The sequence below is a fragment of the Haliotis rubra genome, unplaced genomic scaffold, assembly GCF_003918875.1.
Source record: "Haliotis rubra isolate DU_JTF1 unplaced genomic scaffold, ASM391887v1 Scf786, whole genome shotgun sequence".
Taxonomy (NCBI): domain Eukaryota; kingdom Metazoa; phylum Mollusca; class Gastropoda; order Lepetellida; family Haliotidae; genus Haliotis; species Haliotis rubra.
Window position 1 is genome coordinate 142,484 of NW_025767508.1, and position 13,512 is coordinate 155,995.

The 13,512-nt window shown below is 38.3% G+C and overlaps 1 protein-coding gene across 1 annotated transcript in view; it reads right to left on the reverse strand.

Annotated features, from left to right (window-relative positions):
- Positions 1-56: 56 nt before the first annotated feature.
- The window catches only part of LOC124261035 (copper-transporting ATPase 1-like), a 62,417-nt gene continuing 48,961 nt past the window's right edge, over positions 57-13,512 (reverse strand). The window contains 10 exon segments of the mRNA XM_046695355.1: positions 57-5,109; positions 5,726-5,828; positions 6,110-6,227; positions 6,932-7,135; positions 8,969-9,111; positions 10,815-10,976; positions 11,358-11,418; positions 11,421-11,570; positions 12,560-12,742; positions 13,144-13,335. Of these exon segments, the coding sequence (XP_046551311.1) occupies positions 4,857-5,109; positions 5,726-5,828; positions 6,110-6,227; positions 6,932-7,135; positions 8,969-9,111; positions 10,815-10,976; positions 11,358-11,418; positions 11,421-11,570; positions 12,560-12,742; positions 13,144-13,335 (1,569 nt within the window). The 3' untranslated portion in view covers positions 57-4,856.

The following is a 13,512-nucleotide window of genomic DNA, read 5'->3' on the forward strand; positions in this document are numbered from 1 at the left end:
TGATTCAGATATCTGCAATACTATGATAGCTGATTCATTTAATCAACAGGAACAAATGCAGTGTGATTTTTTATCTGTTCATCATTTTAACATTCGTAAGCAGAGCCTGTGAGTAAAATATTCTGATGTAGGACATGTGACATTAAAAATATATCAAATCTGGTTCACATGACACCACTGTGGCAACACAGATCCTTGATGACAACACAGCTAAATCATGCTGTAGAGGACAACATAGACAATTAAATTTGACAAAAATGGTTAAATTCTGTAAAAAACATTTGGTGATAAAAGTAATATCAAAATTAGTTGTTTTGTGGGGTATAATTTTACATAAAACCACAATTGCATCAAACCTTTTTTATCTGCTTTTGTCCATTTCAATATTCAGGAAATATCATAGTACTTTGTGAACATGTCTTTTGCTCAAAATAATAATGTGACAGTTGTATCTTTCAATGTTAAAGGTTTATGTCAGCATTGAACATCAAGGTTAAACATAAGTGACATTATCAGTTGGAGCTGGAACTCCAAGAAAGCTTGTGAGAATCTTTGATTCAAAAGCAAATGTACAAAGTGACTCTCATGTTCACTTCATGTCAAATACATGTACGCATGTTCACTGGACTATTCTGACAGGTCATCCTTTTTTCGAGATTCACATACAAATATTGAAGGACTTGAAAAGCAGACTGATAAAATAATCCTCAAGCAAAATACCCTGAATATGAAATAGTTGGTATCTTACTGGCTATCAAATTGACACCTAATACAGATATGAGTTTACGCTTTGAATGATTTAATCAATACTTGTTTGGACTACAAGTACTCAAGCCTTGGACTTCCTTAATTGATCACAGTCCACTGAAGCAGCTCATAGTGAACACAACTCAATACAACTGCGTATTCTGACATTGAATACAGGAATCTAAAAATATTCATAAAAACAGTAAAGGACTTCGGGAATATCAACTGACATGAGCTTCTTGCCCTGGAGTGAACTCTCCAGAAACTGGACAATTACCTTTTGGTTGTAATATCAATATATCTGTTTGGTTTTCATGCACCTCACAGTGACGTCTCTAGGGCAACCATGGACATCAAGTATATACAGAGCATAACTGAGAGTTCCCTAATACAAGATTTTAACTTAATCTTATATATTTGTCATCAGGATTCTCACAGTGCAGAAACAGTTATTTGCATATTTGTTTCCAGACAATTCATGAAGAAGCAAAATCAATTTTGAGAATGTAATGACACACAGCTTCATTGCAGAGACCAGTGAGAAGACAGCATCTGTTGTTGATGTTACCAACTGATAACGTTCCATCTTCAGGTTAATTAATCAACAACTATGAGAATTCAATTTATGCTTAAAATGATAACAGCAAGCTACAGAATGACCTAGAGTCATTCCACTGAAATCATTTAGTTGGGATAGAATCTGTAATTCTTTGAATCTCATACTCTCATCAAACCAGCATGTTCATGACCTTAGACCAAATTATGGTCCCAAATGATGCCTGTGTTGAATGTACTGGTCCCAAATGATGCCTGTGTTGAAAGTACTGCTCCCAAATGATGTGAGTATAGAGGGTACTGGTTTGAAACGATGCCTGTTATTAGAACTTGTTCCATGATGCCAGTTTGGAGCTCTTATCCCTAATGATGCCAGTTTGGAGCTCTGGTCCCTAATGATGCCAGTTTGGAGCTCTGGTCCCTAATGATGCCAGTTTGGAGCTCTGGTCCCTAATGATGCCAGTTCAGAGAGTACTTGTGAAAAATGATACAAGCCAAATGAATTTACGCCGGTTTCAGTCTAAAACCATGCTACATTGAAGACTTTTCACCCAGTCATAAAACAACAAACTTCAGTGTATGACAGTAGCTATAGTACCTGACAGGAAGGGACAACATGTCCCCATAGGTCATAACATGGTTTAACCTCTAAACAGGTTCATATCACAATATCACAATGAGCGCTTATCTTTCTGTACCATACATATTTTAACAACAAAATACAGGCCATTTTAAAGGACATCTTGAAATTGCCAAGTTCACATCCAAAGCTACATGCAACATCTATAAGAAATTATGTGTAAATTGGTCAAATGACTTCTTGGAATAAGTATCTGAAACTGAGAGCCAATTTGTTAAGAAAGTGCTTACGGGGACATCTAGAATGTTGGGAGAGTAACGTGCCTTTTCCTTGAATAATGCTTCAAGGGAAAGAAAAGCCGGTAAACATGACTAGTCTGCCATAAATATTTTAACAAACTCATCAACAGACTGATCATTAGATTTACTGTGTAGAAACACTAGAACAGTTATTGCCTTTACTGTAGAACCATATTCATTCTTGAAAGAGGGTTAAATATTGAATAAAACTGAAACATCTCACTGACCACTAATCATGAACTTCTAATTAAAGAGGTGACAAAATTCACATTCAAAAAATACCAGAAATGTACAATTCAAAATTTGTAAAGTATACTTTGTAAAACATACAGTCAACATAGCACTTGGTGGTGAAACAATTTGATAATTATTAGTGTTAAGCTTAATGATGCATATATTATGCATGACATAATTATGAAATAACAAACATGAATTGGTGTGACAATCTCAAAACATCTGTCTTCCAAAGGCTCAATTTTCCCACAAACAATGTCTTCATCTTAAAAGAGTCATGTGTGAATTTCACGGTCAAGGACACACAAATATATTCCTTCAGATAACATATGATAAAACACACTACGAACTTATTTACCCAAATCGTTCATGGTGATGAAATTTGTAGAAATTGCAACATTTGTTCCACTTCGCTTGTGTCAAGTTATCAAACAGGTGTAACAACTATAAACAACACACATTTTGACTTCTCACAACGTATCTGACCACATTTGTCTTGAAATATTCCTTATAACATTTACTATTCTTAGGATATATTCAGGTTCAACTCTTTTAAGTTTCTGGTTCAAATTTCGTTAAAATCCCTGTTAATGTGGCAGCTAAAATCCACAAAATCACATTCCACATAGAATCGTAAAATTGGATAGAAACATTACAAGTACTGAAACTGATCACTGGCAAAGTCAGCGTATATCAACACAATTGAAAAGGAGACTTTTTTGTTTCATTTCTTTGAATGGTTAAAATGTAAAACGAGCTGCAAGTTAGCAGAAAATAGATATACTGTACAGGGTTGTAGACCAGTAGTAGAGTAGATATAAACAAATTAGCTACATATGCTATGATCTACCATACAAGTTGTGTGGAAAGTAGTTCCATGCAACAAGTTATGCTTAAACAAATGTAACACACTGGTCAAATATATCAGCATGATGATCTACTGTCTGGTTATCATGATGTTCATTACTCAACATAAACTACGTACCCAGCCTTGATAGGGATACTGGGATACTGAGATACTACTAGTACAAAACTAATTCTAGGGTAATATCAAATACATTTTGTATGGCAAAATCTGAAAGCAATCAGTCTAAGATCCCATATGGAATAATGGAAGCATCGTCCAAAAGTTAAGTAAGATCTGCTCAATCAAACTTACTTGTCAAACAAAGACTTCGTTTATGTTTATCATTTTGTAAAGTAACTGGCCAGTTTGCAAAATTCATCAAACACGTGGAATTTTACAACCATACAGTATCATATTGGATTTCCTTACCTGTTATAAACATGGCGTAAAATGTTAAGAAAGCTAGTGTACATAAAAAGTTATAAAAAATTATATCCTCTGTGTGCAATATTTGTAACCTTTATAGTCAATAAGATTACTTAAAAATACTTACTATCTGTGGATAAGTACCAAAAGAGGTCATTTGTAAATAATTGTTTGGTTATATTTTATTTCCTGGAAGTGGCAGTGTCCTGCTCAGATGGTTGTCATGAAAGGGACCTAGAGGGGCTCAGGTGTCCAAAATGGCCGCTGCACATGGACAGTTGATTGCCGAACAAGCTACTAACCTGTCAGACTAAGATAATTAGGGGATTCTTAAAGCAAAAGTAACTGTGATCATAAATAATGTATTGATAATTAAATGTTTAATGGCCTACATCCTTAGGTTCTATTACAGATTAGGTCGCTCGACAATATGTGATTTACTTACACGTGTGTTCCTTTGAATGATGCAATGATATTTCAAGACATTTTACCATAAAGAACACAAGAATTATATGGCACACAATTGAATTTGTATATTTTTAAACTGATCCAATTTAAAGAATTTCTTTGCAATACTACAGGGTCGACCCAATAAAAAAAAACAAGGAAACTTTTTTGTCTTATCACGGCCTTATCATGGGGGGGAACACCAGAAATGGGCGTCACACATTGTACCCATTGCAAACGCTTTAACCACTAGGCTACCCCATCGCCCCAAATGATTCTAAGAAATCATAAAATGACAAACAATAACATGATCACAGATGCATTTGCTGTTGAGCAGAAAGAGTTCAATAAAATTTTGTAAACACTTCCTATTTTCAGATGTGACATTCAAAGCCTTCTTACAAGTATTTCCTGAATAAACAGTTAACAAGACATTCTTAAGTCATGACACTAGCTTCTTCCAGGCTCAAGTCCAAACAAAATACGGTTCTGTAGTCTGAGACCAGACAAACATCAAGAAACAATAGAGACATTTCATTGTGGACTGCCACTCATCAGGTGAAATGACAAGTCTATGACCATTTTATGTGGACTACCAAGAACAAGATAAAACTTAATCTGGCCAAACAATTATTGTACTGACTCCACAATGCGACACAATATTAAACTACTACAAATATGTATTAAAGATATGATTTTGTGTGTCTGGGACCTGTTTAATCTACACAGTCTCTTCCATTTCAATCTCATCCTCAGCATTATCATTATCCAGCAGGCTTCGCTTGTCCGGCCCTGGCGTGATGGCCCGCCAGTTACTCAGCTTCGACAGAATGCTTCCCTGCTTGCTGTTGCGGAGGCTGGGATTGTCCTCGTCAAGACCGCGATGCAGGGAAATGTTGTCATATTCCTGGTCTTCAGCGTAGCGCTTGGAGTATTCTTGGGTCAACAACTTTTCTTTTGATGGTTTGTGGAATCTGAAATATACATTACATCAGGAACTGACATGGGCTATACACTTAAAAACCCAGGGGACCACAGGAACTCATTTCATAAGCATACTAGGATTGGACAAATCACTTATACATCGTGAATATTGTATGCTGGTTATAGAGGAATGAAGTGTACAACAAACTGTCAAGCATTGATAATACATCTGCCTAAATAAAGAAGCCTAAAACTCGACTTTAATTTACATATAATTAATTTCAGGATTAGTGAGTGAGTGAGTTAAGTTTTACACCGCACTCAGCAATATTCCAGTTATATGGCGGCAGTCTGTAATCGAGTCTGGACCAGACAATCCAGTGATCAACAGCATGTGCATCGATCTACGCATCTAACTGATGACATGTGTCAACCAAGTCAGCGAGTCTGACCACCCGATCCAGTTAGTCGCCTCTTATGACAAGCATGGGTTACTGAAGATCAATATTCTAACCCAGATCTTCATGGGTGTTAAGGATTAGTGGATCATTTAGATGAGGTAGGACACAATAAACGCTGAAGATATTGTGATCTATCACTAGTGAAAACAAAACATATTTTCAAATAACATAAATTTTGTGGTGACAATAAGCTAAAAATTCTCACAGTTTGAGTAACAGGGAGGCACTGACGACTGATACTGACGACATCGCCATGGCAGCAGATGCCATCCATGGCTTCAGAGACAGACCCAGTGGTACAAACATGCCTGAAGTACAAACACAGATTGCATGAACAAGTCAAATTGTGAAACAATTAATATACTCCAAAGAGTCTGAAAAACAAAAAGACTTCACATGGGCAAAAAAGCATTAGGTATTGAGTACCGGGGTCTATTCTACCCTGTCATGGTCATTTGAGACAAATTCGAGGTACAGTGGACCTATTCTGTCCAGTCTTGGACACTGCTAGAAACTACTGAATTACTGCTCAGACATGCTTTGCCACAGAATGCCTCACAGTCTTGAGTAACAAGTAAAACAAACCTACCTGCTGCAATAGGAATTCCAATAATGTTGTAAATGGAGGCTGAGAGAAAGTTGAGCCGAATTCGTCGGACAGTCATCCTGGACAACTTGATGGCATAGTAGACATCCAGCAGATCATTCTGTGGACGTGAAGATCATACAAGTTCAGACAGGAATGTAAAGTTCAAATGTAGATAAGGAAATTTCATGTCTTGTTTGCTATCAAACCCCCACATGTATCGAAAAAAGGTGTTTAAAATTCAAAAGAAATGCAAAGCTTTTATTATTCTATCAAAGCTTCAGATTCCTGTGATGGTCATGTGTACTTTGGCCAGATTTAATATTGAAAAAATGATATAATTCACAATGAGTACAGTTTTTTATTTTAAAAGGTTCCCTTAACTCTTATGATTGAAGTGTCTGGGTTGTGTCAGTCCATATTGGCTAGGCTTAAAAAGCTAAAGATAAGGCAGTGCTAAGTAAAATTCTATCAGCAGTAAGAATTCATTTGATGTCTAGTGTATTTTTTGGACAATACATTTTCAACATTTCTCTATACAAATAAGAAGAATCAATAGATGAAACAAGGATTTTGAAATCATTTGAGCATTGATTTGAGCAAAATCATTTCCCTCTGACTAAAACTCTTCTCCGACCTTCAGAATAGGATGGTTGCTCAAAAACATGAGCCATATATGTAACTTTCCCCATTAATCAAAATCATATTTTTTAGAAGGTGAATGTAAGAACAATAACAATTCAATGGAATTCTATTTGCTATATTGTCTATGAGAAATTATCAAACATATTATGCACTACAAGCAGTTAAAGCCACGCCCCTGACCTTGATGAGCACAATGTCTGCGGCCTCCACTGCCACATCGGTGCCTGTGCCGATGGCGATTCCAACATTTGCTTGTGCCAGCGCAGGTGAGTCATTGACACCATCACCAACCATCGCAACTTTCATTCCTGCCTTCTGTAACATCTTCACCTTCTTCACCTTGTGTGATGGCAACACCTCAGCAAACACCCGTCTTATTCCAACCTGTCAAAGTGAATATCGGCCCAGTGTCAGTTATCAAGTGTATCCTTTCTTCATTATCATCAATACCTGGGACCCACTTGCCCCCAAACTTCACACTAAAACTCACATAGTACTGGTAACACACACCTCTGTAGAGGGTAGTAATCTCTGCAAGTCAATAATTGTTTCAGCAATCAAAAGAGAGAGATGCATTAATATCACAGTTCTAAGTTTTAAGTTTATTCTATTTCACATGTTTCACCTGATACTGAAAGCTCATTGTAACAAGGGTTGCTATTTTCAGAGTATATCATTGATGATAATGTCTCACTGTATTAGACAAAATGTTATGGATGTCAACTTCTTCTGTATTGTATACACAACGTTTCTGGGCTATTCCTTGCCCCTTCATCAGGTGAATGCTAAATAACAGATATACATGATATATATACTAGTAATGTACATGAAGCCAGAGTGATTTTAAGCATGTATATACAATACTTAGGGGAATATAAAATGAAAGAGACTAAAATATACAAAGGCAGATGTGGTGTTGTTACAGTGGATTAAGTGAGTAAATGATAGAAGCCAATGAGTCTAATTGGTGTACAAAAGGGTGGCTGATAGTCTAATGATATACAAAAGCTGGGATAAGATACGAAAGGCAGGGTTGATGCTGTTACAGTGGATTAAGGGGTGATTGGTGAAGCCATGACCTAATTGATTTCCCAGGCATTGGGTAGGTAAACCCCTTGATCCCTGTTCATCTGTGGCGTTAATCGTTTGATGCTGATAGACTCCGAAATCTTGCGTCGTCGCCAATCATGGATGTTCGATGGTAAGATAATTGTTGCTTTCCAGACAATGGAATGTGATGGACTGTTCACAATGTGTTCAGAAAGGGCTAACTTTAGATCCAATTTCTCTTCCAAGGTATTGTGCTCTTTGAGCCTGATGTCAATGGGGCGGGATGTTGCTCCAACATAGCTGCTGCCACAATGCTGCCATTAGCTTGTAGATGCAACCCCTGGGCTTGTGACTGGTGTTGGTTGAGGTACATCTACCATTGGCCTTCAGAATGGTTTTTAGCGTTTTGTCCAAGCTGAAGGTCACATCTATCCAGCTGTTTTCTTGAGCAGTCGGCTGATATGGTGGCTGATCTGACCTTGGTAGGGTATGTTTACTCTAATCAGGGATGGGTCAGGCTTGGGTTGGTGTTCTTCGATGCTATGGTTCTGTCCACAAGACGTTTGGGATAGGCGTTGAGGTTGATGAATGTGGTTTTCAGATGGTCTATTTCTGCTTGGAGATGGTCAGGGTTGCAGATGGATTTAGCTCATCTGGTAAGGGTTGATACAATGGCACGTTGTGTATACAATAAAGAAGAAGTTGACATCCATAACATTTTGTCTTATACTTGAATACCAACTTCTATATGCCTCTCAAGAACCCTGATGTTTCACTGGTTTTCCAGCTGGGTTAGCAATATTGGCGACAAACCTTTTGTAGGGAATGTGTCCAGGGTACATATGTACATCACAATGAATGTAGACCATGAATAATAATTAAAAAGTCTTGATGAAATACAGAATGTACTTACGGCTCCAAAATATTAAAGCTTTATTTAAAATATATCTGTTGCCAGTCTATATATTCAGAACTTTTTAACACTTTAACCAAAAATGAGTAAACTATTAAATTTGGTCTCCTGCTTAATTTTGTTTAGTGAAAATGAACCAAAATGTAATGATAAATTTGATCCAAAGAACAATTGATTCCAGTATCCAGCCTAAACAATAACATTAGTGAATTGTATTTCAAAACCACAAAAGATCCATTGTTATAGAGACTGACCTGCTTAGCAATAGCCTTGGCCGTCTTCTGGTTATCTCCTGTCAGGAGGATCACCTGCAGGCCTAACTCCTTCAGACAATGCACAGCCAGGTGAGCTTCAGACTTGACTGTATCAGCAACAGCCAACATCGCAGTTACCACACCTAGTGACAGATGCATATAAACAGTTACCACACCTAGTGACAGATGCATATAAACAGTTAATACACCTGGCGACAGATGCACATAAACAGTTAATACACCTAGTGACAGATGCATATTAAACAGTTACCACACCTAGCAACAGACGTATATTAAAAAGTTACCACACCTAGCGACCAATTCATATAAACAGTTAATACACCTAGTGACAGATGCATATTAAACTTTTACCACACCTAGCAACAGACGCATATTAAACAGTTACCACACCTAGCGACCGATTCATATAAACAGTTACCACACCTAGCAACAGATGCATATAAACAGTTACTACACCTAGCAACAGTCACATATAACAGTTACTACACTTAGCAACAGACACATGTAAACAGTTTTCACACCTTGCGACTGATGCATATTAAACAGTTACCACACCTAGCGACCGATTCATATAAACAGTTAATACACCTAGTGACAGATGCATATTAAACAGTTACCACACCTAGCAATAGACGCATATAAACAGTTACCACACCTAGCGACCGATTCATATAAACAGTTAATACACCTAGTGAGAGATGCATATTAAACAGTTACCACACCTAGCAACAGACGCATATTAAACAGCTACCACACCTAGCAACAGACGCATATTAACAGTTATCACACCCGGCAACCGAGCCATATAAACAGTTACCACACTTAGCAACAGATGCATATTAAACAGTTACCACACCTAGCAACAGATGCATATTAAACAGTTACCACACCTAGCAACAGACGCATATTAACAGTTATCACACCCGGCAACCGAGCCATATAAACAGTTACCACACCTAGCAACAGATGCATATAAACAGTTACTACACCTAGCAACAGACACATATAACAGTTACTACACCTAGCAACAGACACATATAAACAGTTATCACACCTGGCGACTGATGCATATTAAACAGTTACCACACCTAGCGACCAATTCATATAAACAGTTAATACACCTAGTGACAGATGCATATTAAACAGTTACCACACCTAGCAACAGACGCATATTAAACAGTTACCACACCTAGCAACAGACGCATATTAAACAGTTACCACACCTAGCGACCGATTCATATAAACAGTTACCACACCGAGCATCCGAGCCATATAAACAGTTACCACACCTAGGAACCGATTCACATAAACAGTTACCACACCTGGCAACCGATTTATATAAACAGTTACCACACCTGGCAACAGATGCATATAAACAGTTACTACACCTAGCAACAGACACATATAAACAGTTACTACACCTAGAAACAGACACATATACCAGTTACTACACCTAGCAACAGACACATATAAACAGTTATCACGCCTGGCGACTGATGCATATAAACAGTTACCTCACCTGCGACAGATGCATATAAACAGTTGCCACACCTAGCGACAGATGCATATAAACAGTTACCACGCCTCAAGACCGATTCATATTAACACTTACCACACCTGGCGACTGATGCATAAAAACAGTTACCACACCTTGCGACAGATTCAGATGAAGTGTTACCAGACCTTTCATACCACAATTAGGGTAAACCAAAACAGATTTGATGAATCAGCATGATCTGGGATATTATCATGCACATGACACATTAAATAGGGCATGACATTAACCGTGTCAGTTACATCTTGACTGCCAGCAGGAGTGACCTACCATCGATAGCACAGAGTACTGCCGTGTGCCCCTGGTTCTCATGCTCCGTCATCACACTGTCCATAGCATCACTCACGAGCAGGCCGTTCCTGTTCATCCACTCACGGTTCCCAATCAGGACTTCATACGGATTGGAGGAAGCAGCACCCATCAGCATCACATCTGTACACAATACACAATTTCATCAGTCAGTTACAAGTTCTAAATCACAATATCTAACTCGTCATTAAAAGTTTAAACACATCATCTGATTTGTCAATCTTGGTTTTAAACAAAACATACCCCTTTTAGTCAATAACGGGCTTTAAACCACAAGGTCTGAAAGTATAATTTTTCTAACAATTGACAAAGGCAGAAACCTTGCCCCTTCCTCCAGTGAAGGCATTGAAAGTCAACAACTGTGTACATGACGGACAACGCATGTGTGGACTGCAGGTGCAGATCACTTCCAAGACATACATATTTAAGCATTTTTCTTACATCCATCCCATTTCATGTTAGTGTCAACATTTTGCATCTAGTCAGTGCTTGTGAACTGCTCACCCTCAATCTGGAGCGGCAAGCTATCACTGCTCTCCCCAGAAACATTGTCTATCTTGATGCGCGCATGCTCCCAAACTGGTTCTTGCGGTTGTTGACACCGTCCAAGTCAACGTTGTTGAGGAGAGTCTCTATCTGAGACACTTTACACTTGAGCCCACAACCTGGCACCGCTTGGAAATCTGTCACCTTCCCCAGCGCCTCAGTGGCCAAAGTCTGTCAAACATACAAAACACTTATACTGAACAATAGAGTCATATGGCAGAAGACATCTTGAGTCGTTTTGTTTACCATGTCTGCATTCCCGTTATGATTCTGTAAACACTGAACCCAGTCACAAGTACAGCTTCATTACTGAAGTGTCCAAACCATCTCCGTCTCAGGTATCACTAACTGATGGCAGAAGGTCTCTCTGTCATGAGCTAGAAATCAATAACAGACAACACATATTCCATCTGAACCCTAATTTGCACATTCAAAATCTTAGTCTTTCAATCAATCAGCACATGTTACATCAAATCTGAAGACTGTTAAAAGGTTTACTGGTAAGCCCATAAGTCAAATGAAAACTTTCTGAAAGACACTGAATATTCCAAGCCGTAGTCAGTGGAAGCTGTGCTAAGTTCCTCTTGTTAGAGGGGTACACAAAGTATGTATTCTAGTAGTCATACTTCCATTTCAGTGAAAGTCGCAATGGCTGACGGGGTTATACTGTTGACTTTCTGTGCATGCAGTTCGGTTCCACATTTTGAGGGAGTGGGTTCGAATCCCAGATGGAATTCAACCCTGACACTAACTCAAATCTGTAACTTACTGAGAAAGTAATATCGTAAAATATAACATCTGGTACAAAAGTGAGCACGTCACACAATGTGTGCATGGAATTTAGATCTAAAGTCGAAAGTGATATAGGTTGTGAAGGTTTATGAAATGTGTGTACAGAACATCCAGGGCTAGTTGATTTGTATTGGGGTTATCCAAATTTGTATACAAGTCAGCCAAATAGAGTATGAGAGCTCCAAATCTGGTACGAAGACATTATTGGTGGGTACAAATCGTTTAGTATCCTTGAAAACAAAAGTATTCCTAGGACACTTGGGGTTGCTCAGATAGTATTATAATTTGAGGTACCCCTACATATTTGATTCCTGGACCATGGGTTATGACAAGGATTTCTGATTTCATGCTTCTGACACAGGTCTTACCTTTTTAGCATATTTGACAATGGCTGCAGCTATGGGATGCTCGCTGCTGTTTTCTGCTGTCCCGGCAATAGCCAGTAGCTTGACAAAGGAGCAGACATTCTCCTTTACGAACAGCGAAACTCGGGCAACCTCGGGAACGCCCTTTGTGATCGTTCCAGTCTTGTCAAACACGACACACTTAACCTGAAGATAATTAATCCAGTGGAATTACCTAATTTGCTGCAGGGTGCAACGTTATGTTATCATACCTCTGAATTCAAGAGAATAAGAACAACAAAACACACAAATTAGGATCTAAATAATGACTGTTTCCATATTTGCCTAAAGAGGCCACTTAAGTTTGGAATCTTGGAAACATTCATGTAAATGTGACTTATGTTCTGTGATTAGATATCACATGATCCACAACTATTGTATTTGTTCAGGATCAAAATGATTCAGATTGTCTTAGTGACCTAATTTCCTTCCTAAAAAATATTAAATTTCAGAATAAACACACACAAAATAATCATCACCAACTGGGCAACTAGTATCAATGAGATTCCGACTACTACAAAACATGTCCTGTTTTTTGTTAAGTGTACCTTGTGTGTTGTCTCCAGTGGCTCGCCTCCCTTGATAAGGATACCGTTTGTGGCGCCGACACCTGTCCCCACCATGACTGCAGTGGGCGTGGCAAGACCCAGGGCACAGGGGCATGCTATACTGAGTACTGTGATAGCATACTGGAATGCTTTCTGGAATATCACCTCACTCCTCAATACAGGACCATCCTCCTGCAACATCATCATGAAGAATACAGGCATGATTCCTACATCATCACCATCACCATCACCATCGATCAAGCATTTAATACTCAACAACGGCACTTTTTATACCTTGTCATATATTTCATAAACACTGACTTTCTGAATGAAACACACGTGAATGACATGACAGAACACTGGACAAAT